The 24,596-nt window shown below is 40.9% G+C and overlaps 1 protein-coding gene across 1 annotated transcript in view; it reads right to left on the bottom strand.

Moving 5' to 3' along the window:
* Positions 1 to 24,596, bottom strand: part of b3glcta (beta 3-glucosyltransferase a) — a 79,466-nt gene that overhangs the window by 10,989 nt on the left and 43,881 nt on the right. The window contains exons 4-11 of the mRNA XM_053872748.1: positions 20,432 to 20,541; positions 15,009 to 15,085; positions 13,482 to 13,593; positions 8,973 to 9,109; positions 8,843 to 8,906; positions 6,597 to 6,728; positions 4,327 to 4,396; positions 2,191 to 2,304 (exon numbers count right to left, since the gene is read on the bottom strand). Coding sequence (XP_053728723.1) covers positions 2,191 to 2,304; positions 4,327 to 4,396; positions 6,597 to 6,728; positions 8,843 to 8,906; positions 8,973 to 9,109; positions 13,482 to 13,593; positions 15,009 to 15,085; positions 20,432 to 20,541 — 816 coding nt within the window. The remainder of the gene's footprint in view (positions 1 to 2,190; positions 2,305 to 4,326; positions 4,397 to 6,596; positions 6,729 to 8,842; positions 8,907 to 8,972; positions 9,110 to 13,481; positions 13,594 to 15,008; positions 15,086 to 20,431; positions 20,542 to 24,596) is intronic.

Here is a 24,596-nt window from a genome sequence, read left to right as displayed (position 1 = left end):
CATGAGGACATTGGTGCATTGCTTTCACCTCACGCAAAATAAAGTATTTACCCTCCAAGTCACATTTATAAAAAAGAAAAACCTACCAGAGGCAGGAGTTTGCTTTCCCCTTGAAACAAAAGCGGCCCTGAAAATTCTATATTTAATGAAACTAAAGCTGAAATCTTTGTGTTTTTGGTCCAGTGTGTTTGAATCCTCTGTGGTTGAGTTCAGTCTGAAAAGGTTGGTTCAGAATTACACTGTGATTTTAAGTGAACACACAGGAGTTTATCATTATGCGTCATCGATGATCTGATAGTTTCATCATGAGAATCATATATTGGAGGCTTGTTCACGAGTGGAGGGTGGGAGCACGCTGTATCGATTTGTCCTGGTGATGAAATAGCTGAACCAAAAGGCAGAGCAGATTTTTTTGGTTTATCTATTTGACTGCTCTCAGCTGAGTCTCTTTAAGAGAGAGCAATTGTTAAACCTGAAGCTTGTGGAGATTTCATAGAGATATCATATCACAATGGAGAAATAATATTATGTTATTATGACGTCACCAGGTGAAGGCCATAGTGAATTACATTACTTTTGCAGATGTTTATCGGATTTAGTGGTAATACACTTCCTCAGCCATCAAGCAGCAATGATTATGGATTAATATTTGGGACAGATAGATGCATAGATGGATGGATGGCAGGTGGACGGATGGATAGATAGATAGATGGATAGATGATGGACAGATGAAAGATAGATGCATAGCTGCATGACAGATGCAGAAATGGATGATGGATGGATAGATACTAAGATGGATAGTGTGCATGGCTGGATAAATAGATGCATAGATAGATGGCTGGTTGGATACATAGATGCATGGATGAATGGACGGATGGACAGGTAGATAGGTAGGTAGATGATGGCTAGGCTGTCATTGCTGTCATTTACCCTGATGCTATCCACACTATTTTCTTCTGCAGGAACACACCGACCAACGTTTCTCATAGTTAAGTTACAGGTCTCGGCCATCTGCTTGTGTAAAGTAGTATCTACACAAGGTTCCATATTTGCAGCTTGGCTTGTTTAAATGCCAAAATGTTGCACGTCCGCATCCTGGCATTCTGAGTCACGATAACACATTTTTGCTGGTCGATAATGTACTACACATCACTGCTGATAAACAGCATTAGTGTCAACATTTTGACACCGAATAACCATTAATGGAATGAGAATATACTTAAAAGAATCTGGCTTGGGTGGTCGTGTGTATAGTCATGCGAGTTTGTAGTGTAGCCTTTTGTTTTGCTCTGTTTTTGAACCAATTTGACACAATGGCTCGCTAACGTTGCTGGGCTACTTCTTCACTCGGAGTGTGGCCCCACCTCGGAGGAAACTAATTGGAAGGTCGGATGCAAAGCTGACAAATTCTACTACAGCTACGACACAAGTCAGAGCCGGAAACACAAAGATGAATCCTGAGTAATTAAACTTCGAAAAACTGCTTCAAAAGTAAATTGACACTAGCTGCGTTAACTCACACCTCGCTCCTCGAAAGACCACGCTCCACTGAGCTTCTCCCAGCACTAAGCAGGCTGAAATAACTGAAAGAGTCGGCAACAGCTAACGAAGAAGAATTTACACTCCGCCGGCAACAAAAAACTCGACTTAATTAAGTGTCTGTTAGCGTCTGTAGCGCTGTCTGGAGGCAGAGACGAGACGAGAAAAGCTATTTTGCGTGAGGCCCATCAGCCAGGAGACAGTCGCAGACGGAAGACACTTTCTAATAGCAATCCTCCAGAGCAGCGAGTGACTGATGGCAAATGCATCATCCCATTAAGGTGCCACATGAAAGGTCTTAGGTTGCGCTTTTTTCCCCAACCGCCATTAGACTGCAAAATAATAGTAGCTGCTGCAGAGAAACAGGGACACCATGCTGCAACGACAGACTGCGAGGATGTGGGTTTAACTCTCAGAAATAAAATGGAAAAAAGACACGAGGAGAACACACACAAGGACTCGCTGCAGCTGGCATTATTCAATGTATGAATAGACAGAACAGGAAGTCAAGTTTGAACAGTTATTCGACCCCTAACTTCCCATCCACCAATCCGGCATACAAATTTTAAGCCGGGTTTTCCATTTCACGCGTGTCTGACCTGGAGAAATGATCAAAGAATTCTCCTGAGGCTACTAATGGAAGGCACAAACCTCTTTCTGTATTTGGTATGCCTAGATCGATAGTTGGTATGGAGGGGTCTTCATGGTCGCTGTAGTACTCGATATATAAAGCGTCTTTTTCCCAAGTCTTCTTTATCACGGGCACTGCAGAGAGGGGGGAGAAATTAAAACAGGACGCTGTTAAACAAGAAGCGTTGATTGAATAGCATTGGATTCTGAAAACTTTAGAACTACATTGTTAGATTTAAAAAGAATGTTCCAGCGCAGCGCTCCTTCAGGGAGGATGAAGGACAGACTTCACTTTGTTCAGGTTTGTGCAGAAGAATACAACATTGAGAGAGGAGTCCCATGGTCAATGCCATTCCTCAGTATGTTCAGATCTGTTTTCAGTTTGAGGTGACGCGCAGCTCCAGGGCCACACGCTCTTCTTTCAGGGTTGATTTTGAACTTGACTACCTGAGAACTGTTGTTAAGACTGTTGCCTTAACAAAAATAACCCACATTTACTCTTCATGTCTGTATTTGATTTCCACCAATCATACATAATCGTAAAGTGATCTAAGATGAATGGAGGTGAAGAGGAGGGTGCAGGCAGAGTGGAACATGTGGTGACATGAGAGTAGGTAGAGAGTGGTAGGGAGGCTCAGTAAAGGTCACTGCAATGGTGCACAGTTGCGAGACTCAGAAGCCAGAGTTAAAAGAGGCAGAGATGACGATACACAGTGACTAGTACCAGACCAGAAGTGACTATATTGGTGATTTTTGGCGAGAGACAGAGGTGGGGATCAAGATTAGGACCTTACGAATGGAGACATGAAGTTGTGACTAGAGAGGAAGATCATGAAAGATTCTGGTGGGAGCCTTGTTGAGGTAATCCCTGATGAAAAACACTGTATGTTCACACCAAACGTGACTTAAGCGACAAAAGCAACTGATTTACAATCGCACTTCTACATTGACACGAAGTCAATGTAGAAGTGCGATTGTGTGCAACAAAATATCAATATGGCAGCAGGGATTGCCGCTTGTTTAAGGCGAAAAAGTCACCGCTTCACTGAATTTAAAGCAAATTTCAAACATCTCTCTCCTCGAACAAAGTCGAAAGACTGAAACCACGGTGAAAATTCGCTGTGTGAACCAATCAGAGGCTAAGGATGACGTATGAGAGCAGGAAAATTAAATAAGTCGAATACGTGAAATAGAAGGGAAGCTTCCATGTCTTCGCTTTTAATATACTTCCACAGTAGATAAAAGACAATGATTATACCACTCTGAACCGCCGTGTGAACTTGCTGTGAAACATACAATATGAGTTTCTTTGTCTCATCTATTTTATAGGTTACGTACGTTAAGTTAAGTTACGTACGTAGAAATTACGTTACGATTTAATCCTTCCTTTCTGCCTTGTTTTCTCACAGGAAATTTTTATTGCATATTTCATTTCAGATACAATTATAACTTTTTTAATATAGTTTTGAGTGTATTTCACTGTTGGAATGGTGCAGCATTCCACCTGGAGGACAAGGAAGTCCGGGCCTCTTCACTGAGGCGGCTGTCCCTGTGACCCAACCTCAAGGAGGTAAAGGAAAGGGACGGAGTTACATTTATTGGAACATGAAGTACTGATAATTACAAGGGCCACAGTCAGAACAAAACCCCTCATCAGTGAAGAGGCCATATTCATGGAACCCCGAGGGTGGAAAAAAAAAAAGATGAATTGGTTATCACGCTCTTTCATGTCTAATGCTTATTGATCGACGCTCACCTTTCATATATAAATCTCATATTCATCGTCGTGCTGTCTGTAGAGAAAACTGATAATGGCATCCTGGCGGAGGGTGCGACACTTTTAGCAATTACGCGATTACTCACCAACGACGGTATGTGAATTTACGCTGCTAATCTTGGCAGGAATTCATTTGAGCGACGGTGGCACTTTTATTTGGTGAGGAGAAGCACAATTGCAGTCCAGATTTTAATAGCAGGCAGAGCCTATTAACAGTCATTGACTGGTGCGACAACATCTGCGCAATAGCTGGATGATCATTCACAATCACAATGAATATGTCTGAAGCATCGCCACAGCAATCCTGAAAACACAGGAAGGTCGAACGGCAGGACAAAAGCGTGTAGGAAAACTGACCCCCCACGGAGAGGATGACTCACCTCGTTCCTCGTGAAACTTCCTACACGTTTTCACAGCAACAAATATTTCTTCTTTATTTACAGGCGCTCCCTTTGAGGAAAACAAAAAATCGACGTATTAATAAAACCGTTCTTTAGTTTGAAGTGACTCTACATTTCAATTTTGTGTGACGAAAGGTCTGATTCCTCAGCTGAAAATGAAAAATGTTGTGTGAAATATGATCAGGGGAGACATTCTATGACACAAATCTGCATTGAAATGATTCAAGAGCCTCAGCTACTATTTAAAAAAAAGGGGGAGCACTATCACCCCTATCACACCTTAACAAATAACAAGATTATAATTTGAAATGCATGGTTTCATATTTCAGTAAAGGGAGCTGATGATAGAGTGAGGAGAGGCCGCAGAAGGGAGGAGGTAGGAGCTGCAAGGAGGAAGGAAGCAAGAGAAGCAAGAGAAGTGTGAAGACAATGGGAATAGAGGGAGAAAACTACTCTTATTTTGGGATGATGATCGGTGTGGGGGTCAGAGATCAGGGGAGGTGAAGAGAAGAGTGCAGGCAGGGTGGATAAAGAGGCTTCTGTCATTGATATTAATAGTTCATCCATGTTATATTTGTTCTTCCGAGTTATCTTGGTTAATCTGAACATGGCACGCACGTGTCAGAGACAGAGATTGACTCCTTCTTTATTAAACAGGAAGAAACCAGAGAAACCAGAGTGGAATCTCAAGTTCAAACAATGGGCGGTAATGATTTTTTTTGTTCAATATTCCATTGATTTATGTTAAACAACCTAAAATGTTTTGGCACTTTATTTCTGGGCACTCCAGTGCACCTAATCTCAAAAATCTATTATGACCCCCGATGAAGGGATCATCCACGATGGATCCTCGACACGCCATTGGCGCCCCACGTGAGCCGGCTCTACATCTCATTTCCTTATAGGAGTTGGAAGTGCCTGGTGAACCATTGAAGACGGTGTAATGCTGTTACCTAAAGTGACAGATCACTGTTCAAATGCAAGTCACGCGCCTAACGGAGCGGTTTTCGAAGCTCAGTACCAAAGATGGGGGCAGAAATAAAGTCTCGCCGTTCCCCTTGATATTACAAAATACATTATAAAATGCTTTTTAATATCGTGTCTCTGAGGTTATAAATGAAAGAAACAAACAGCATCATTGAATTACTAGTTTATGATGCCAATATAAGTGGCCGTTAATGTAGGGCAAGCTTCATTAAGTCTTGATGTCAGAGGAATTCATTAATGTATCAGCGATGAAAACCTTCAGCCAGAAGACGACAGTATGGAACGAAAGTCTTCTTGGGCCACACACCATATGATGTAAAGAAAAATCTGGTATCCATGCTCTCTCATAAAAAATATTTTGTCATAAAAAGAAACCATGCTAAAAGTTAAATATCAATAAACAGATTTGTTGTACCTATTACGGTGCTCGACAATGTACAATGTATTGCGATGAACAAGTTCTGTTCCTTTAAAATGAAACATTTAAGGAGCCACATTATAGCCACGCACCCTGCCACGTGATTGGTCGAGGGCAGGCACACACCTAAACATGGCACTCGATGCCAGTGACTCAATATGTCACTCATAATTTCATGTGTTATATGAATTGTTTGAAAACAATCAAATATCAGTAAAAAATAATCTTCACTTTATAATAAAAAATGTAAGAAAATAATCAGAGGAATGAGAAACGACTCACTACAAATAAGCTTTCAAGTTTAATGTGGAATTTACTTTTAAATGTCAAGCTGCGCACATTTTCTCAGACGTCGTCAGAGAGGGTTGTTTATAGATTAGCTTAAACATTATGACCACACAGTGCAGTCAGTGAGAGTGCCTTAAATAGCTACTAAATGTTTATGAGAATTGAGACCAAAAAGATGACATTTTTGATAAATAAAAGAAAACAATGAATGAATAAAGAGTAAATACTTAATGTAAACATTGGGTATTTCCATTTACTGTCTCCACTTTTATCTCCTACTTTATAGGAATATTGTTGCAATTTATTCATTCTGGGGACACCCTGGAAAGGTCTCCTGTCCAACAGAGTCATCCATTAACTTTACGTTGCTGTTTTGTCTTTCAAGTGTTAAATTCAACATCATTTCATTATTCTTAGAAGTGGATTGTCTTGTCTAGTGAATTGTGTTTTGCTGCTAGATGTCACACAGATATTTAAAAGTCATACAACTAGAGCAGCATCTGTCTCCTTTCTCTTCCTCAAAGAATTTAGAACAATGACGGACGACGACACTCACACACAGTGGAGGCTCGCGGCTCAGACTGGTGGCACAGTGTCGGGTCTGCAGAGAGTCCTCCGGCCCGGTGCACAGCTCTGGCACGGCGGTGAGATGAGGACCGCGCCCGTTGTCCCAGATATACAAGGCCACCTACACAAAGACATCGCTCAGCACACGACTCCTTCGCACGTGTTATCACAGGCTCCTCGGAGAGAACATCAGGAACTATGACAATTGAGGTTCAGTAAGAAAAGAATTCATCACTGAGAAGGACGACGGCACGTCTCATTGCAGAGTGGCTGCTTCATGTGAGTAATCTTAAAGACAGCGTCAATAGAGGCAAGAATAATCATTCTCACTCACTGAAGTGCTCATAGATGGGAGATGTGAATGATGAAAATGAACTTAAATGTAAGCCCAGTGTCATTATATAAACTCATATAATGGGTTATTAGAGCTTTGACTGTCGCAGTGGATTCATGGGGCTGTCAATGGTGGCAGTGCTTTTCTTATGGCTCGTTTTTTTTTTTTTTTTTTTTAGAATGAATGAATGAAAATGTATTTATGCAGCACTTATAGAGGAAAAAAAACCATTTCAATTATACATGAAAACAAATCAACAAATTCTCGGACCCAAACACACGACAAAGAGCTGCCATTTCAAAATCTAATAACACATTGTTTGAGGATTATAAAATGTTAATACTAGATTAGATGTCCTTTATTAGTCCCACAGTGTGGAAATTCAATGTGTCACAGCAGCCAATGACAACAAGGAGACAAAAAATATCTACGACATTAAACATACACAACAAACGTCCACAAAGCATCAGCACACAAAAAAACACAAGGCTAAAAATAAGAAAAACTACAGTCACAAGACAAATTAATACCCATAACATACAAATATGACCAAAAATAAATAAATAAAATATAAGGAAAGATAAGGAAATAGATAATACATGAATAGATAATAGATACATAAATCGCTAAATATATAAAATGTAAATATATAAATAATAAAATGAGTGACTGGCAGTGTTTATGTACTGAAAAGACAGGACTTAAATTTACGTCTCAAACAATCAACTTCAGCTCCTCCAGTTGGTTCCACAGACACGGTCCATAATAAATTATAGTTTGTCAAGGAAATAGCCTCTGCGTGACGGACAGTTGAAAAGCACACACAACGGAGACGTCTATCAAAAATACAAGTTTAATATTTCAAGCACATGCTAACTGTCTCAAACTAGAATCAATGAAGAAGTTGAATCTAATTGGCATTCAGACAGACTGCTCTCTCATCTTCACAGTTCAGTGCGACTCGTGAGAGCAGCCTAACCGGGTCGATGGTCCACAACAACATGGTTGCCATGTCCCCCTGACAGCAGAATGTTCAAGCTTCCTATGCATGTGCATCCTGCTGTCTTCTACGTTTGCGGGAAGACCATTACGATGGCACCTAGAGTCTATATTTTAGGTCATTTTCAGTGGATTGATGTGGACACCAGCTCAATTTCGACTGTGCCCGTTTTATAAAACCAGTATTAGGGAGAAGTATCTGTGAGAGTGTCGCCACAGTCTCCCTGTCTGGTCCTCCTCAACAATCGTGAGGCAGACAACAGTGACAGTCAGAGATGTTTTTCTCTGGAAAACCAAAAAGAAGTGAGTTGGCTGGAAGCAGCTGTACACATCTTTAAATGATAAAAGGCCGTTTTTTGCTTTGGTTTTGATATCAGGGTTAACACTGAAATCTGGATTGTAGGATAGGATAATAGTTTAATCTAAAATATTAGTGCTAACACTACTTTAAAGTACATTAAAAAAGGAGAACTCTGAGGGGCAGTTTGTGACTTGCTAACTGAAAAAAGGAGGCACCAAATGTGCATGGGTGAATTTGAATCCCATTAAAATGCATTTCAATCCGTTTAACTGTATTTCCAGTGAATTATAATAATCTGGATTCAATTTATTTGTCTGCTCATCCCGTCCATTGATGCACTGCTGTCACTTTGTAGTGGATGACGAAATGTTTACCGACTTCGAGCGCCCTGTATGCAGCGAGTGTGAGCGATAAAAATAAAGAGAGGAGTCGCTGCAGTGTGACGACTCTCCAAAGTAATGAGATTTCACTTCAAGGTGAGATGGATTTCATGCCTTGCTCTTTTTTTGTGCAAATATGCTCCAGTGTCGACTTCGGATTGAGAAACAGCAAAAAGAAGAAACGGAGCTTCATCATCGTCTACAATCTGTCGCGCTCTCACCTCGTGCTTCAGGTCAATGGTGAAGTCTGACTTAAGCGGTTCGTCTTTCACTTTGTTTGCAAGTCTGGAAAAAAAAGGAAATGCATTAAAAGGTGGGGCACGACCAAAGCCAGTGCTTCTGATGACTTGCCGAGCGATGAGGGGAACACTCAGAGCCCAGCCGGCGGAGAAATCCGGATATTTAAAGATGGAGGGATTCTCAGCAAAGGCGTAGTGATGGATGATGGTCGACTCTTGGTCGTGAAGCGGTTTCCCAAGAAACCAGTCCTGAGCGGGAGAAATAAACTCATCATCCTCACGCTCTAATGATAAAACGCTTTTTGGAAGAGGATTTCGGCACCTGACAGAAAATCCCAACAATTATTTCCGCTGATTAAATGTGTTCCTCTTCAGCGCGAAACGACTTTACTACCAGAAACACCGGCCGAAACTGTCATCGCCTTACGGAACCAGTCTGCTGTCTTAACCACCGGAGTCAAAGTCCCACTTTTTTCATTGAATGTTGAATAATGTTTCAAAAATAAAACAAATACAAGGCAAGAAAATTGGACGAAAACGTGCAATGGAAAACTAGTGTGACGTGAAAACCCACAAGCTTTTTACCAAACCATACATTGGCCACAGACGGACAAAGATCTTCTAGTGGTGAGGGTGCACATGCTTGCTACCTAGCTCTTAGCTCACAGCCCGAAACCTGGGAATAACAGCAAGAAAAATAAATAAATGAACAACTCCAGGCTGATGCTGCATTAATGATGCATGATGCATTAATCTCAAAGTTTAATATATGTGTTGCCTCATGATCAAAATAAACTCTACGAGAATATAAACACATCTAGCTTTGTAACGCAACAGAGCACAACACTGTTCTCGGATCCATTTTTACAGAGCACTTTCTTGATCCTGCGGAGAAAACGGTCAGATGGGAAAATAACAGATGGCAGTTCAAGTTATTTCAAGAGGTTCCATTTAATCTCAGATGGAGCTGGCCAACCTGAGCTCCGAGAAGTCAACCTGTGAAACAGTTTATTTATCAGCACGAGTACTTGTTAAACATAAGGCTACTTGCGCCCATTACATCATTATTTTATCTTTCTGTTTTTGCTTGCAATACTAGATCATTAATTGCACTACCAGATATGAATGGTATTTGTCCACTGGATATCTTAATATTTGTGTTAGCAACGTTTTTTATAATGTTTTTTTTGGAAATTTTATGTACAAGATGAGTCTTTTATCCATAAATAGAGAAGATCATCTTCATGTATAAGAAAGTTAATTCCACTTGATATCATCATATGATATACAGTATCATCATGTTGTTTTAATATATATATTTTTTTAACTGAAAACGATTCAATTCATCAGTTTTCAGTTGTATTATGTTGCAAGTAATTTTATGTAATATGCATATAACACAATAAAATTTAGTGTCACCAGGAAGGACATGACCTGACTGGAGATTGTTAGATTAGATTAGATCAGATCATTATTTTTGCTTATTACATTATTATTTATTAAAAATTGGTATTGACTTCTCAGACAATGTTTATGAACCATTTTTTCTGATAATAAAACACAATGTGATCGACCGAAGCAAGTTCCTGGTATGGAGGAGCTCAGCTCTCAGCTATCCAAACTCTTGTCTTGTGCCGATATGAAAGTCTCGTGTCAAAAAAAAAAAAGCTTTTAAAAAGTTTAAGAATCCTCCGGCAAATATAGCGATATTTTTATTCATATTCATTTCCTCGCAGTGATCACTGATAATGGCAGGATGAGCTAATAGCACAGGTTGGGCCGTAAGACGGTGGTGTTCTGTGGGGTCAAGGTACAGTGACCGATCAACCCGTTGAGGCGCCACGGTGACTGGTGAGGATGCGAGACGTGCGGCGCCTTGTCATTTCTGACGCTCCACTGTGTGTGTGTGTGTCCTCTGCTGAAACCACCACCGGCTGAGTTGTGTGTCGGTTGCCTCCCTCGGTATCAGGTCAATCGCCACACTGGAGATGTTCTCCACAACAGGCCACACACATCCAATTTCCCCTCCTGCAGGTATTAGGCTGTCCAAAATGGCTCCCCAGCCCGGATGAGGTAATGAGAGAATGTGGCTTGTTGACAATTTTGTGCACAAGTATACATAATCTGGCATGATTGACAGCACCTGGATTTAACAGGGAGCAGGAGCGAGAGGGGATAAGGGCTAAGACGGCCAGAGAGGAATGTGAAGCGGAATCACAACTGCTGGGATTTTGCTCTACAGATTTCGGCACCCACTAGATTAACCGTGGCGTTCTGTTAGTCTTATGAAACTGTGTAATTTAACCAGCAACACGCAGTTCAGCTTATGCTCGGTTGAGGAAGGAAAAAAAGTGCTTCATTAAATATGTAATAACGATGGCACCGTTTCAAAAGACGCACATGAAACGCGTAGCGTAGACTTGTAAACAAGATGATGAAACGCGCTTAAAAACTCAGAAAAGTCCGGAGACATTTGGATGAAAACCGCATGGAAGAATAAACGCATTCTGCTCTGCATGACTGACAGTTCAGGGCCAAGGGAGGGGGGGCAGACGGCTAGATAATGGGGATAATCATGCAACATGTGGGGGGGGTTCTGCTGTCTTCTCCACAGATCAAGGTGATTTGGCACCTTGTGACCTGGAGAGCCAGGAAGAGGGAGAGGTCCTTAATAAAAGTCAAGGTAAAGGAATCATGAATAATGTACCATGTCAAAGGTTAAACATTAAAGACTGAAATAACCCAGAAGTAGTCTCATCTAATCCAAGTGAAGCTCCACTGCACATCTTAGCATTTCAATAGATCCATAAATATTTTAACTCAGACTGAACCTTGTGCCGCTGCAGGAGACAGCATCGTGAATATTATTGATAAATCCTCTGATATTAGAAAGGTGCACTGTCAACATCAGTTTTTAAAATGATCCATTTCAGAGTTTGTGAAATGGGGCTGATATGAAACTGCTATTACCGAGAATAGACGCTTCACACATGCAACTACTCGGACTGTCATGACGATGAACTCAACCATGAACCATTATAAGTAGGATTGTTCATAGAAAATATGAACAATCCTTAATCTGGAATTCAGCTATCATATTAGCTTCAACTGTTGCAGTGCATTTGGAAACTGCGGTGAAGATGCTTGCGTTACCATATCTCCCTCATTTCCCCTTAGGCACGCAAATCATTCCCCTCCAAACTCTCTTCAAACTCAGACTCCTGGAAACTGTCACTTCATTCCTGTACAGAACTTCACTTTGATTCTTGCAGCTAATTCTCGAACGCCCCATCCACCCTACCTGCACTCCCCTCTTCACCTCCCTTCCTCTTATTCCAGAGTCTCTAATTCTGCTTCCTTAGACTTTTATCACTCTTCTCTCTAAATCAAATCTTCACTTCTCCAGCTCCTTCTTACTCTCATTATATCATCATTATTTTTGTCATAAATTTAATAAGAAATGGACGTTTACATATAGAAACTGTCTTGGATTTTGAGGTGCAGTGGGTAACTTGGGAAAAACTAAGGGGCAAACAAGTTCTCATCCACATAGGCAGGGTTCAATGGGAACGGGGTGGCACCCAGTGAGACAAGCACAGAAAAACATATTAGGCTGATTCACTTGAGAAGGTGAAAGTTCCAAATAGCACATTCAAAATGGCAGGCGCGGACTGTAGCCACGTCGAGCAAAAGGGTATTCACTAGCATCTGTAGCCGCTTGGATCCACATATATCACAACAAATCTAAAAAGTGTTGCAGTATTATTGATTTGGTTGTTCACCAGTCCAAGAGGAACGCTGCCAACTCCAAAGACAGAGACAACTCCAAAGTGCTCCCTATTTCAGAAGGCCATCATTGATGTTTATGCATGTTTCGGCTAGGTTCTGGTCGGATGTTTTATTGGCCTCTCTCTGTTTGGATTCCGTCTTACTCTTCTTGCACTGTTTTGGTGGTTGTAGCTGACACTAGAACTTGTTACGGGACAGGAATACATACGAATATGTGGAGGCCTCTAAATCACGCCCCCTCACTGAGCAGGCCTGTGATTGGTTAAAAATATTCAGGCCGGGGGACATCTTCAATGATTCATAACAGTGTCCAGGATATGGGCAGAGGTTTGTTTTCTTTATGATGGATCACTGTTTGTATTACATCATTAAAGATCACAATAGAATTACGAGTCAATGACTCCACCACCCTTTGAACAGCAATACCAACGTAAAGAAGAAGACGTTTGTGATCAGTGACGGCAACATGTTTGAAAAGGGCAGGAGCATTTTGTACATAAAGGGGGCATCAATTGTCCTTTAAGGTGAACAAACAACAATGAACAAAACAAAACAATAGTGAAATAATGAAGTCGCTCTTCTAAAGCTAATTATCATCAGTGTAATCATAAAGATGAAAAAAAAAAAGGTTTTCAGACTGAATTCATTCTTCAGGTCTTCTTTTTTTTCTAAATTGCAAAAAAACTGCGGTTCAGTGGAGCCGCTCTGTTTGTGTTTCTTTAAAATGTGTTTATATGATGGCGCCCGGAAAAAGAAGATAAACGCCGGTGAGGGTGATGAATTTAAAACAGGATGCGGGTTTGGAGAAATTGCTTTCCAATTGCATACTCACTTTGCTCTTGTCAAACTTTGCCAGCACTTGAACCAGCTTTGTCATCTTCACCTTGGTCTCCTCCTCGAGAAAAACAATCCAGGAGGAATTTCGCCCAAAGGAGGAGGACAAACTAATGGGGGAAGAAAGTATAGTTAAATGATAGAGAAATAGAAGCTACAGTGTAAGACGGAAAACAAAATAATTGTCTTTTCAAGTCCGGCCTGACTAGCCATCAACTCATCCCCAGAGGGAACAACTTTAAGCTCTGTAATGCGCTGTTTCTGATGATCCTTGCAACAAGTCAGCTTGAAAGAAGAAGAAAACATTGCCTGCATAACAAAAGGATGAGACATATTCAGAGAGAAGTAAGCAGTGAGACGCCAGCTTGGCATTGCTATGCTGTTCACAACGTTCGATGGCTCAAGTAATAATCTTAATGACTCACATTCAAACATAATGGGAAGAGATTCATCATCATGTCGAGAACTTTATTACTCACTTAATGACGCAAATACTTTGCAAAGTAATCTATGGTTGTAATATAAGAAACATGATCAAAATGAGACAAAGCTTTTAGAGCAGACATGTCAAACTCCATCACCAGGGGCTGGTACAACTCAGAATTGGGAAGAAGAAAACCCTTTATTGGCCAAACACATGGCCAAAAACCTCTTCGGTATGGTGTGTTTTCTCAAGCTGCTTTTGTATTTCGGCGTCAGCACATGCGCAAATTGTGTGTCATGACTCCTCAGTGGTTCATGAAGCTGCCTTTTCCTGGGGAAAAATCTTTAATTGTAGTTATTTTTATGGCTTGTTAAGGTTTGATGGTGAGTCCTACAGACAGACCAATTGAGAACTGCACAATCAGACAGCTGAACATCTTGCCGCTCAGATCCCTTTCTAGGGTGTTGTGGCGGCTAGCCACAAGGGGAAGTGGGTAGTCATCTTGGATTTGCCACACAGATAATCCAAAATGGCTTCCCAGAGTGTGAACAAGAAGTACATGTTTTGTCACTTTAAAAAACGGCAAAAGATACAAATACTGTGCCTTTATGTTTGAGCGTCATCTGACGGGTTTTGAAGTAGAAAGAGGACTGCAGAACTTATGCAGAAGGAACAGAAAAAGAATAACCCCTGAGGAAATTGCCATCTTGTTTTCCTACTTCGGTGAGTGGAACCCACCGAAGTAGGTAGATAGGAAATATACACATTTCTGACTGGAGGACATCAGAGTCCAAACAAAGACAAGTTATCTCAATTCAGTGAATATCAGTCTTAATTTTTGCAAGGCATATCTCTCATAAGACCCTGACGCGTGTCAGACAGTGAGGAACACTGTGATCGCCATGGGTCACAGTGTCAACGTGACCGTCGGTGATTCAGTTTTTGATGCTCTCTACATTTGTACTGAATTTTATTCTGAGTCAACTCTTCATATTTAAACCACTTGCAGGCCACATAAAAGGATTTGGCAGGCCACATTTGGACCCCAGGCCTTGAGTTTGACACTTCTTCTTTGTGAATGGTTTGAATGTTCCCACTCACTAAGGCAGCAGAGGAAGGATGCTCCAGTCACCCTCATTCTCCGATAAACTGTGAAGAAGCAAAACCACTGGCGGCTCCTGGAAAACACAAAAAGAATAACATTAGTCACATAGCTTGATCTGCGTGGACGAACCTCAAGGTGCAGTCATGTTTTTTTTTTAAATTCCAGCTGGCATCATCAACATCTGACTCTTTTTGGAAAGATATGAATCCCAGTGATGAGAGGCCAGGAGGAAGACCAGAACCGTCAGGTCTGCAGTTAGCTAGGATCGTTTGATGCAATATTTATTTGTTTGTCCATTTTACTTTAATTCAAAGTGACTTACAAGAGCCTTAAACCACACGGGTCCAAACCTAGAATGCCATGAACCAAAGAAGTCTTCAAATAAGCCAGAAATAAGTCATGAAGTCAGAGTGAAAGGTCTGAGCTTTTGAAACAGACCCATGAAGAATTCATTTGGGTCAAGAAAGGGAGATCACAACTAGTGAAGCAGTCAAAACTACACCACAAAGAGCAACACAAATTGAAACAAAAACACTTATTTGTGAAGTATAAGAGCAGTATATTGCTCTGTGGATTGAGAGGCTGGGAGAGATGGGACATGGTTATGGAGAGCCTCACATATCAACTCTGAATAGTGATGACCACTTCTAAAGTTCAGATGGATCACCGCTGGTCCCTTCAGGATCGACACTCACCGTCTCCAAAATGTTCCTTTGATTCAAGATATGCTCTTGTCTTAGCGGGCCAGTCTTCAACTCAAGCAAATAAATCGAGTTTAGACAGAGAATCTGACAGGTGGTTAGTTTCATTGTCAGCCCACAGCCCAAGTTTAGTGTCAGAGGTAGGATGTTGGAGATTAATTAAAAGTTTGATGGACCCATTGGAATGATTGAATCTCTTTGTGAACAGTTAGTACTCCATCATCCACATGAGATTCAGAATAGAGCAGAACCAAAACAAGGTAATCGCAGACTACTGAAACTTAGACGAAGAAAGACCACTGAGTGAGCTCAAGACTTAAAACAAACTGAAAGAGATTGAAAGACCAAACCAATGATAGCACTTAAGTTCTTAATTTATGTTGACCATTTCTTTTGACATAACCTCTGTGTCAGTAAGAAATGTGTGTGTACATCTGTATGACTAATACACTTAAACATTCTACATTCAGTTTGGTCTCAACCTTGGTCTCACCCCTGTCATTGTAGAAGAACCACTGTTTGGTGAACAGAAAAGTAATTCAAGCCAACTGCACCTTGAGTTCGACAAGACCTTGACAAAATAAATTTTTACTTAAAGGGGTCCTTTTTCTTCTTCAGTAATCTCACACACTCGTCACTTTGCTTCAAAATAAAGTTTGGAATGTTTGTATTCACCAAGATAAATTCTCAAAATTGCCTCTTTGCTGAAAAAGACCAAGGCTTTATCTGTGAGCTCAGTAGGACACAGAGGTTATGTCTGAAGCTGTGTCCTGCGTGAGAAAATGTCAAATCAATTTGACTGAAATCTCCTTCAGTGACCCTCAGAGTACATTTGGTGAAAAAAGTAAACAGTAAAAAGTTATTGTTTCCTGGACGACCACGGTACGAAGGACAGAAAAACGGCATGTAGTTTCTATTCAATAGCAGTCTCTTGTGCTATGCATGCAGAACAGCCTCGCACGATGCTTCACAGCAACAACAACTGTGACGGCATTTATATTAAACACCTGGCAGGTTTGAAGGGAGGAAATGACAAGCCAAAAAAGAGCGTATTTTCACCATGTGAGATAAGGTTTGTGCAGTGACTTTGCCAGAGGATTTATTCTTTAATCTAAGACTTTGAGTACTGAACTGGGAATGTGGACGGAATGCGGGATTCATTTCTGCCGTTCGTCTTGTTCGTCAGCTCGTCCAAAAATGCAGTTTGACATTTAACTATGTAAATATCAAGCATTGGAAATCAATAAGAAGGTCATTTGATTTCACGTAAATTTCTTCTAAATGTGAATCCACTTTCTCTTCGAATAAATTACCAAAGCGGCACACGGAATGCTGTGGGGCTTTATTTCATTAAAAAGCAGCATAAGGTAATTTTCAGCTTTGCTTTGATCAAACTCTTGCAGTGAAGATCAGAAATATGAATGTGTTCCACGAGTTGTGCTGCCATATGGAACCTAAAACTTTCACACATCTCGTACTAAATTCTGCCATTTTAACAAAAATACTTTAATTCCACACTTTATGATCAGTTTTCAGAAAACAAAATCTGATTGTGTGAAATAAAGAAGCAGATGCCGCTATCGAAAACAACTTTGAACATTGTATTAACCTGTGAGGGACCAAACCTGGAACAGGGTGAACAAAATGCTTGGTATTATCAAAGGCAAGTCAAGGGAGTAAAGAGTCCACAGATGACTCAGTCAGTCAGTGTGGCCGGGTGTAAGATAAAAACATGTCCTGGATGTAGTCTCTGATCTGTTGGCTGTTCCAGTCTGGCATCAGGTGCGTCTTCTCCGAGCTTCCTTAGGAGCCTCTAAGTACGTTCACACAAAGGCAACATGCTGCGCCACTTGAGTAGTAAATGGGTTCCAGCCACCAAAGCGACTCTCAGGTGGAGTTAAGGAAGGTCAGTCTGCAGGGGGCGGGTCTTAAGTTAGTGGAAAGTCAACATGGCAGATCAGAGAGGCAGAATCCACTGCTCTAGTGGTGGTCAGAAAGGGACAAAACCCTGCTAAAAACTTTGACTCCACTCCAGACTGAGAAGGATTGAAGGGTCAGTCGACCAGCCAAAGAATAGACGCAACTCTTACGGACTGGTGTAACCAAAGGGATAGGTGAGTTTGTAATCTAAACTCTATCTGACCTATACTTATCTATACTGATAGACTTGGAATGAGTGTTATTTGAACTTACGTACTTTCACACTTCTTGCATCTGCTGCTATCTTTAAACAGCACCTCACTGTTAGAGCTGACCACTGCAGAGGTGTCAGTCACCTCTCGGATTCTCCATCCGACCGGATGGTGCCGAGTCTGCTTCTCACTTGAAGAACAGGGTGTCAAACCAACAGCATATCTGCACCACAAACAACACCTAAAATAGCGTTCCCTCCAAGTCTATGTGGTTTTAGAAAAAGGGGTTTGCATGTCCTTTTGCCTGCTCCCAGCCCATCAACATGTCAACTCTTACTACTTTTCATGAATGTTTGTTTGAAGTCATATTACTTTTCAGTATTTAATGTCATCTGTGTGGTACTTCACCACAACAATCGTGACAAGAATCGGGCCGAGAGTTGGCAACGGCAGAACAAAGTGTGATGTTCTCAGGTCAACTGATCGATCAATGCTGTGATATTAGAGGTGGCATGAGAGGTACACAACTATCTCACATGCAGGGTTAGTGAGCGAATGAGAGGCCAAAAAAGAAAGTATTTTTCTTTCATTTCTTTTGATATTCACCTGTCTGTTCAAAACATCCCCCAAACTATATCTGAAAACCAACTCCATGCTACTAAATTAGGACCAGGGATATCAGAGGTAAGACTGGCTGAAGTGGACAACAACTCACTTCAGTCTTGAGAAGTTCCCAGACAAGACAGAAATAGCAGCAGTTGTGTGCGCTCACATTTTGCCATTCATCCGACTCAAAATGAGGCGACACTTGAGACTATAGAAAATGATTCTCCCTGAAAATGGACACCACAAATGTGTTTCCATATTAGCAGTGCCATTTATATAAATTAGCATGGGTTGCTAGTTGTTAACCAAAACGAAATAACACGGCGTGAATTCTAAATGGAAGCTTGTTTTTTTTTTTTTTCATTAAGGTTGGCCTTGTATGCAGATGGCCAGACCACAAAAGCTCATATTGTGCATCAGTCGTGCGATCAGACTCTGAAAAGCTTTCAGCCTGACAACGCGCCTCTCAGGGATGCGGCTGATTAAAATTGCTCGGCGGACTTGACGGGGTTTGTGTAATTGCATCCAACAGATATTAAAATGTCAGGTCACAACAAGAGGTGGCATTGATGAATGCGTCTTATCTTATAAAATTCAATGTCCATTAGCGTAAATGAATCCTGCCGTGACTAAGCTTGTTTACCTGTAGAAAGTGGTGTCACTTTTCATTAGCCATGAAACAATAGTTCTGGCGAAAACTCATCGGAATACTATATTTGGCGCTGATGAATTACATGGAGAGCAATTTCACTGGATGGAGACTCCTTCAACCTTCAGGTCAAACAAACAGTTGAGCGGTTCGAAATAAGATGAGACATAAATCCACGGTGGGGACAATGGCTCCATGTCTGAGCTGATAAAACAAACAGGCGTGAAGCATTCACAGTTTTTATGAAGATATTGTTGGTCATTATGGTGTATAGAAAAAAATTGTAGAGTGTTTTATATTAGCGATTTAAGGATTTTTATATGCTACTATTTTTTAGAAGATGTGTGAAAAAATTATAAAGAAAATATAAATGAAAAAGAATCCTGTTGTAAACAACACACATATAAAGAAATACAAACTTTGGGAGGAACCCTAATTTTACATTGGTACCTCAATTTACAACTCCGATTTGATTTCACTTGTCATTTCTTGGCATCTCCATGGGTTTGTATGAAGCACATGGGTCGAAACGCCTGGGGGCGAAATTTGCCTCAAAATGTCATTTCATGTAACCAGGGGAGTTTTATAGACATACTCTTGCCCCAAATGAATTTAAACCACACCAAAAACTACATGATCCCTAGAAAATTCAGCTGTGTTCAACTTTGCTGTACAACAGTCTTGTTTCAAGCACAGATATATCAAATTGATTTGAAAACATATAACATTATGGCGATCAAAGGGACACGAAACACGGGAACGTTTCACTTTGAATCTTGCCTCCAAATGACCACTTTCACACTCTTTTTCAAACTTACGTAACATTGTAATGAGCCACCTCGGCTGTGTCTAAAATGCTGTCCCTTTGTGTGACTGAGTTTGACATCCATCGCGATTATGCCAAAAATGAAAATCACGATTAACTGAAACGTCTGCCTTGATTTTAGTTAAGGCACAATAATCCCAATTGCAACGTGGTTTATTCTCTTGATATTACTATTGAGAAAAAGAAGTACAAATTCTCCAAATTAATGCTTTAAGGAGTATTATTTACTGTTAAATAACTACATAAAGATGTGCGGCGACTTAGTTAGAATAGTGTGGCTAACAGCAAATCCAGCAAAGAGTCCTGGGTTTATATTTGCCACAAGTGATAAAATAAAAGTGCTTCAGCAAACTCTGGTAGAGAGACAATTACAAGAGGGGGAATACGGTCAATTACACAGCCTCTGATGTACGGTATATTCCGTATCCAGAGAAAGAAAATAAACACATGTGCAACATCACAACATAGTGGAGCTTCAAAACAAAAGCATGTAAAAAGATCTCACCTGTGAGAGCTGCACCGCCTGCTTGACTAAATGGTCCCTCAGTTTCTCAGCCTGCCTGGCGTGAAAGGAGTTACTCTGACTCTGGATGATGAAGACTATCTCCCGAAGGTCTGTGAAGGAAACACACACACACACACACAGACAAAAATCAATGACCTTCGAACAACAATCCAGACTTCTGCTAATATATAATTCATGGCCACATCATTGGCTTCACCGTTTTGAGAAGCACATCCAGACGCACTTATTAACTAATTAAGCGTGAAAGACAGCGTCTTTGTCACATTCTCCAGGGTCCAGAAGGAAGGTCAATGTTAAAAAGAGCTTAAACATCTCAAGGGACAGTATTAACTCTTGTGGTTTGGAAAGTGTTTTAGGTACCAGCTTCAAAATACATCCAACAATGTAACTAGTGGTGTGCATCGTCAGATACACAGATACAATATGATACGATATATTGCAAAACTGTAAGATCGGCAATATGTTGTAATAAGAACCATAATTTGAAAGGGAAAAATCAGATAATGCAGTAAGATAATATGTGCATGGAATTGAGCTTATTCTTATGACGTCAGTCCAGTTAAACTTTCAGTTAAATTTCACACAGAGGAATGAATCGCTCCCTTAACAAAAATAAAATGCGAGTGTTAAACACCTCATAAATGCAGCAGCATATGTAAGTATTCATGTATTAGGTATTGATATATATATACACCGATAAATACCACTGAAACACACCTTTTGTATGAACTATTGTATATTATATTCTGTGCAGTTTGGCTGTGACAAAGTCATAAACCAAGTCACGCTCTGTCCCAGACTCGCCTCATCCCTGTCCCAGCTCCAGCCCACAACAGGACATCAAACCCTGGAGTGAGCTCCAGCCTCGGAGGTGTGGAGAGCGAGCACCTCCCCTGTGACACTCTACCACGGTCCAGTGCGGAGACAGGAAAGGTTTCACACCTCAATATGAAGGAAAAACAGTCAGTAAATGTAGCTAACTGGACACGTCTGCATACAGAGGCTGCGTTATACACAATAACAAAGCACGTTGTGGGTCAGCTGATCGGTCCGCGCACGTTGCTTTTCCCGGCTTTTTTCGGGAGCGTTCGAGTTCTGGATTTTCATTCGAAATCAGATGCAAAAAAAAAAATTTAAAAAAAAGTTCAAACTCTGATTTGTTCGAATTCTGAGATGTTCGAAAACCGAGGTACCACTGTACTACATATACTGTATACTACATACTACATATTGCTGAAAGATATATGCTGAAAATGAGTAAGTGGTATGTATTTTGATGAAAAAATAAAAATGTTAAGTATATTTGTAAGAATAAGACATCAATTGGACATCTTGTTAAATTATGATAATAAAACGTAAATTTTATTTTGAGTACACTTCATTTTTTCAAGAGTAAAAAACATTGAATTATATTTTCAAGGCTGTCAATCTTTTCATTATTACAGGCATAATCTTATTTAGTCTGTTTGTTAAATATTTATACGTTGTGTAGTACATATTCAAAAAGATATAAAGAGGAATGAGTGAATATAATGTGCAGACCTGACCTTGTGGGGCCACACAGATCTGCTCCCCACAATAATGTTTTTTGTATTTTTCATTGTAAATCAACAGCTCGATAATATTCATGCTTCTGGCTCAAAAGGCAGTAAATTTGAAAACAGGTCGGTCTGCAACAGTCACATAACTCAGGATTGACATTGACTGCACAAACAATGTGCACCACCCCAAAGGCTCTTCGCGTTCAATCAAAAATGGACTAACCGACCCACAGGGACGGAATTATGGAGCAAACACAAGTCTGCCATTTTGTCTTCGTCTCTTTCATTTACATTTGACGACCCTTAAATCCTGTAACCTGTCTGTCACATTTAATGAGCTCAGAAATGGGTTTTGGTGATTTAAGTACTCAGACCTGAGAGCAAATTGAGGATCGACAATGGACAGTATTTCTTCTTCTGGCAGACTCCACAGAGTAAAAAAAAAAACCTGTTTGAACATCCGAATAGACACAAACACTTTCTCCTTTAAATGTATTCCATCATTTAAAATTGTAATATGTTTGACTGCCAGCAAAGCAAAGTGCCCTTGACACTTCAGTTTAACTTGAAATGTGTATGAACTAACGCAACACTTCTTCCGAAAAATGGAAATGTGCTTCACTGAAACAGAATCACAAGTCACCGTCATTGAATAAATGCACCATGGGGTCCAATGTGGCTGTAGCGTGCGGTGTCAGACCACTAGAGCTCCTGAGACGGCAATCTTACATGGTTTGGACAACACCACAAACATATGGAAGTTTTTTACTGATTTGTCTGTATGTTTATCCATTTGTTTTGCCAACTATCCTGAACATGTAAAGAAGTAAACAAATCAGGGACAAATATTTCGAGTGTAGTATCGAGCAGTTCAAGATCCAGTTCGTAATCCAGTTGTACAGAATACATTGTGTCACACTTCTACAAAGAAGGAATTCATAACGTGCTGCAGAGACGTCACAGACGGGTCTCCCACTATAGGCACAAGGCAAACAGGGGGAAGGGCAAGTGCTGGCAATGGCAGCTTTAGATGGATCACCTCCTGTGCAATTCCACCAGCTGAACTTGCAAACACCCGAGTTCAGATATTAGCGGCGGGGTCAGGGGAAGCCCGCGTCGCGCAGTACAGTATCCCCTCAGATCTTTTTAATTGAGTGTGTTGCCTCTGTGCCCGGCTCCTCATAAAGATTCCATTCATCCCCGAGCCTGCAGGGGGATCGAGAGGAGGGAGGATTTGCTTGCTAAATCTCTGCATGTCCATCTCCCCACAGATCTAACCTCCGCCGAGAGCCATGCTTAAAGAGCGAGCGCCACCTCTAAACGTCCTTCTGCTGAGTTCGCTCGATGAACCTCTTTGTGTGGATACGAGAGCAGCAGGTTTAAAAGCCCCGCATGTGACCGCAGCCTCCTGACGCTGCACTGTACAACAGTCAGGTGCGTGGTAATAACAGCACAATCAGATAAACTATCCCCTGATCTCTCATTGAGGAGATAATGCAGACCATAATGTCAAAGTGAAGGAGCGTGGGGGGGGAAGAAGCCAATTAAGACTGAAAATTGCCGACCTTGCCCTCGCTACTAATGGTTTTCGATTAATCATCAAACAAGAGGGACAAATAAAATAAAATAAAAAAAATCTCCCTCTTCTGAGCGCGTCATTCGACCACCTGCCAGCCGACTGTACCATCAAATCCCCATTGCAACTAAACTTAGAAGCCTCTGAAACTAGAGATAAAATAAGGATTGGATCTGGAACATTTGTGCAGCAGCGGGGAATTAAAAAGAAATACAGGGCTCGAGGGTGTTGATAGATATTCCGGATGTTTGTGCGCTTATCAAAAATCAAAGGGAGGATTAGAGATCAGAGCCATGATCACCTGCTGCTTTCAAGAAACTAAATGATTTAAATGCACTTTATTCTCCACAGGAGGCACTGCTGTCTTAAAACGATTCGGCGTTTCAAAGACACTAAACAAGATCAAGGATCTGTGACTCGGGATGGGCCCTAAAATGATAAATACAAGCGTCTCTTGGCTGTGAAAAATGACTTCACAGTAATTCAGCATCAGTAATCTGACTTTGCCAATTGAAACAAACTCAATAATTGTGCTAGGTGTAAAAAATTTCAGTTCTCAAGACACTAACTACATGAATATAGTTGCTGAAGTACATCCATGTTTGTCTTACACTAAAGTTTGAGCAAAGAAAGGAATTTTAGAGTGATGCTGTAAATACACAAACTCAGGGACAAGCATAAAACTTTAATATCGGTTGCTGGATTTGTGAGTTGAATTATACAGTGGATGTTGTTGGGAGAGTAGCACTTCTGTCCGCTTCATTCACGCGGCTCTCATACAGTAAGTTCTATACATTTAGAAGTGAGATGCCTTCATAATGCTATGTATGTTATGGAAGCGGTTAGTGCTGCAGAGTCAGGCCCGAGGTGAACTTGAGTTTGATCTGCGACCAGTTGAGACGTCTTTTTCCAATAGTGGGGCGCCCCCTCTAATTTCAAGGGGCATGCATGTGCACGCATGCATGGCGGAAAGACTTCTGCATTTCCATTACCATACCTGAATTAAATGCAATAGCACTTGCTCATA

This window comes from Synchiropus splendidus, chromosome 8, assembly GCF_027744825.2.
Source record: "Synchiropus splendidus isolate RoL2022-P1 chromosome 8, RoL_Sspl_1.0, whole genome shotgun sequence".
NCBI classification, from domain to species: domain Eukaryota; kingdom Metazoa; phylum Chordata; class Actinopteri; order Syngnathiformes; family Callionymidae; genus Synchiropus; species Synchiropus splendidus.
Note: the sequence above shows the minus strand (reverse complement) of the source record. Positions and strands in the feature narration are given on the sequence as shown.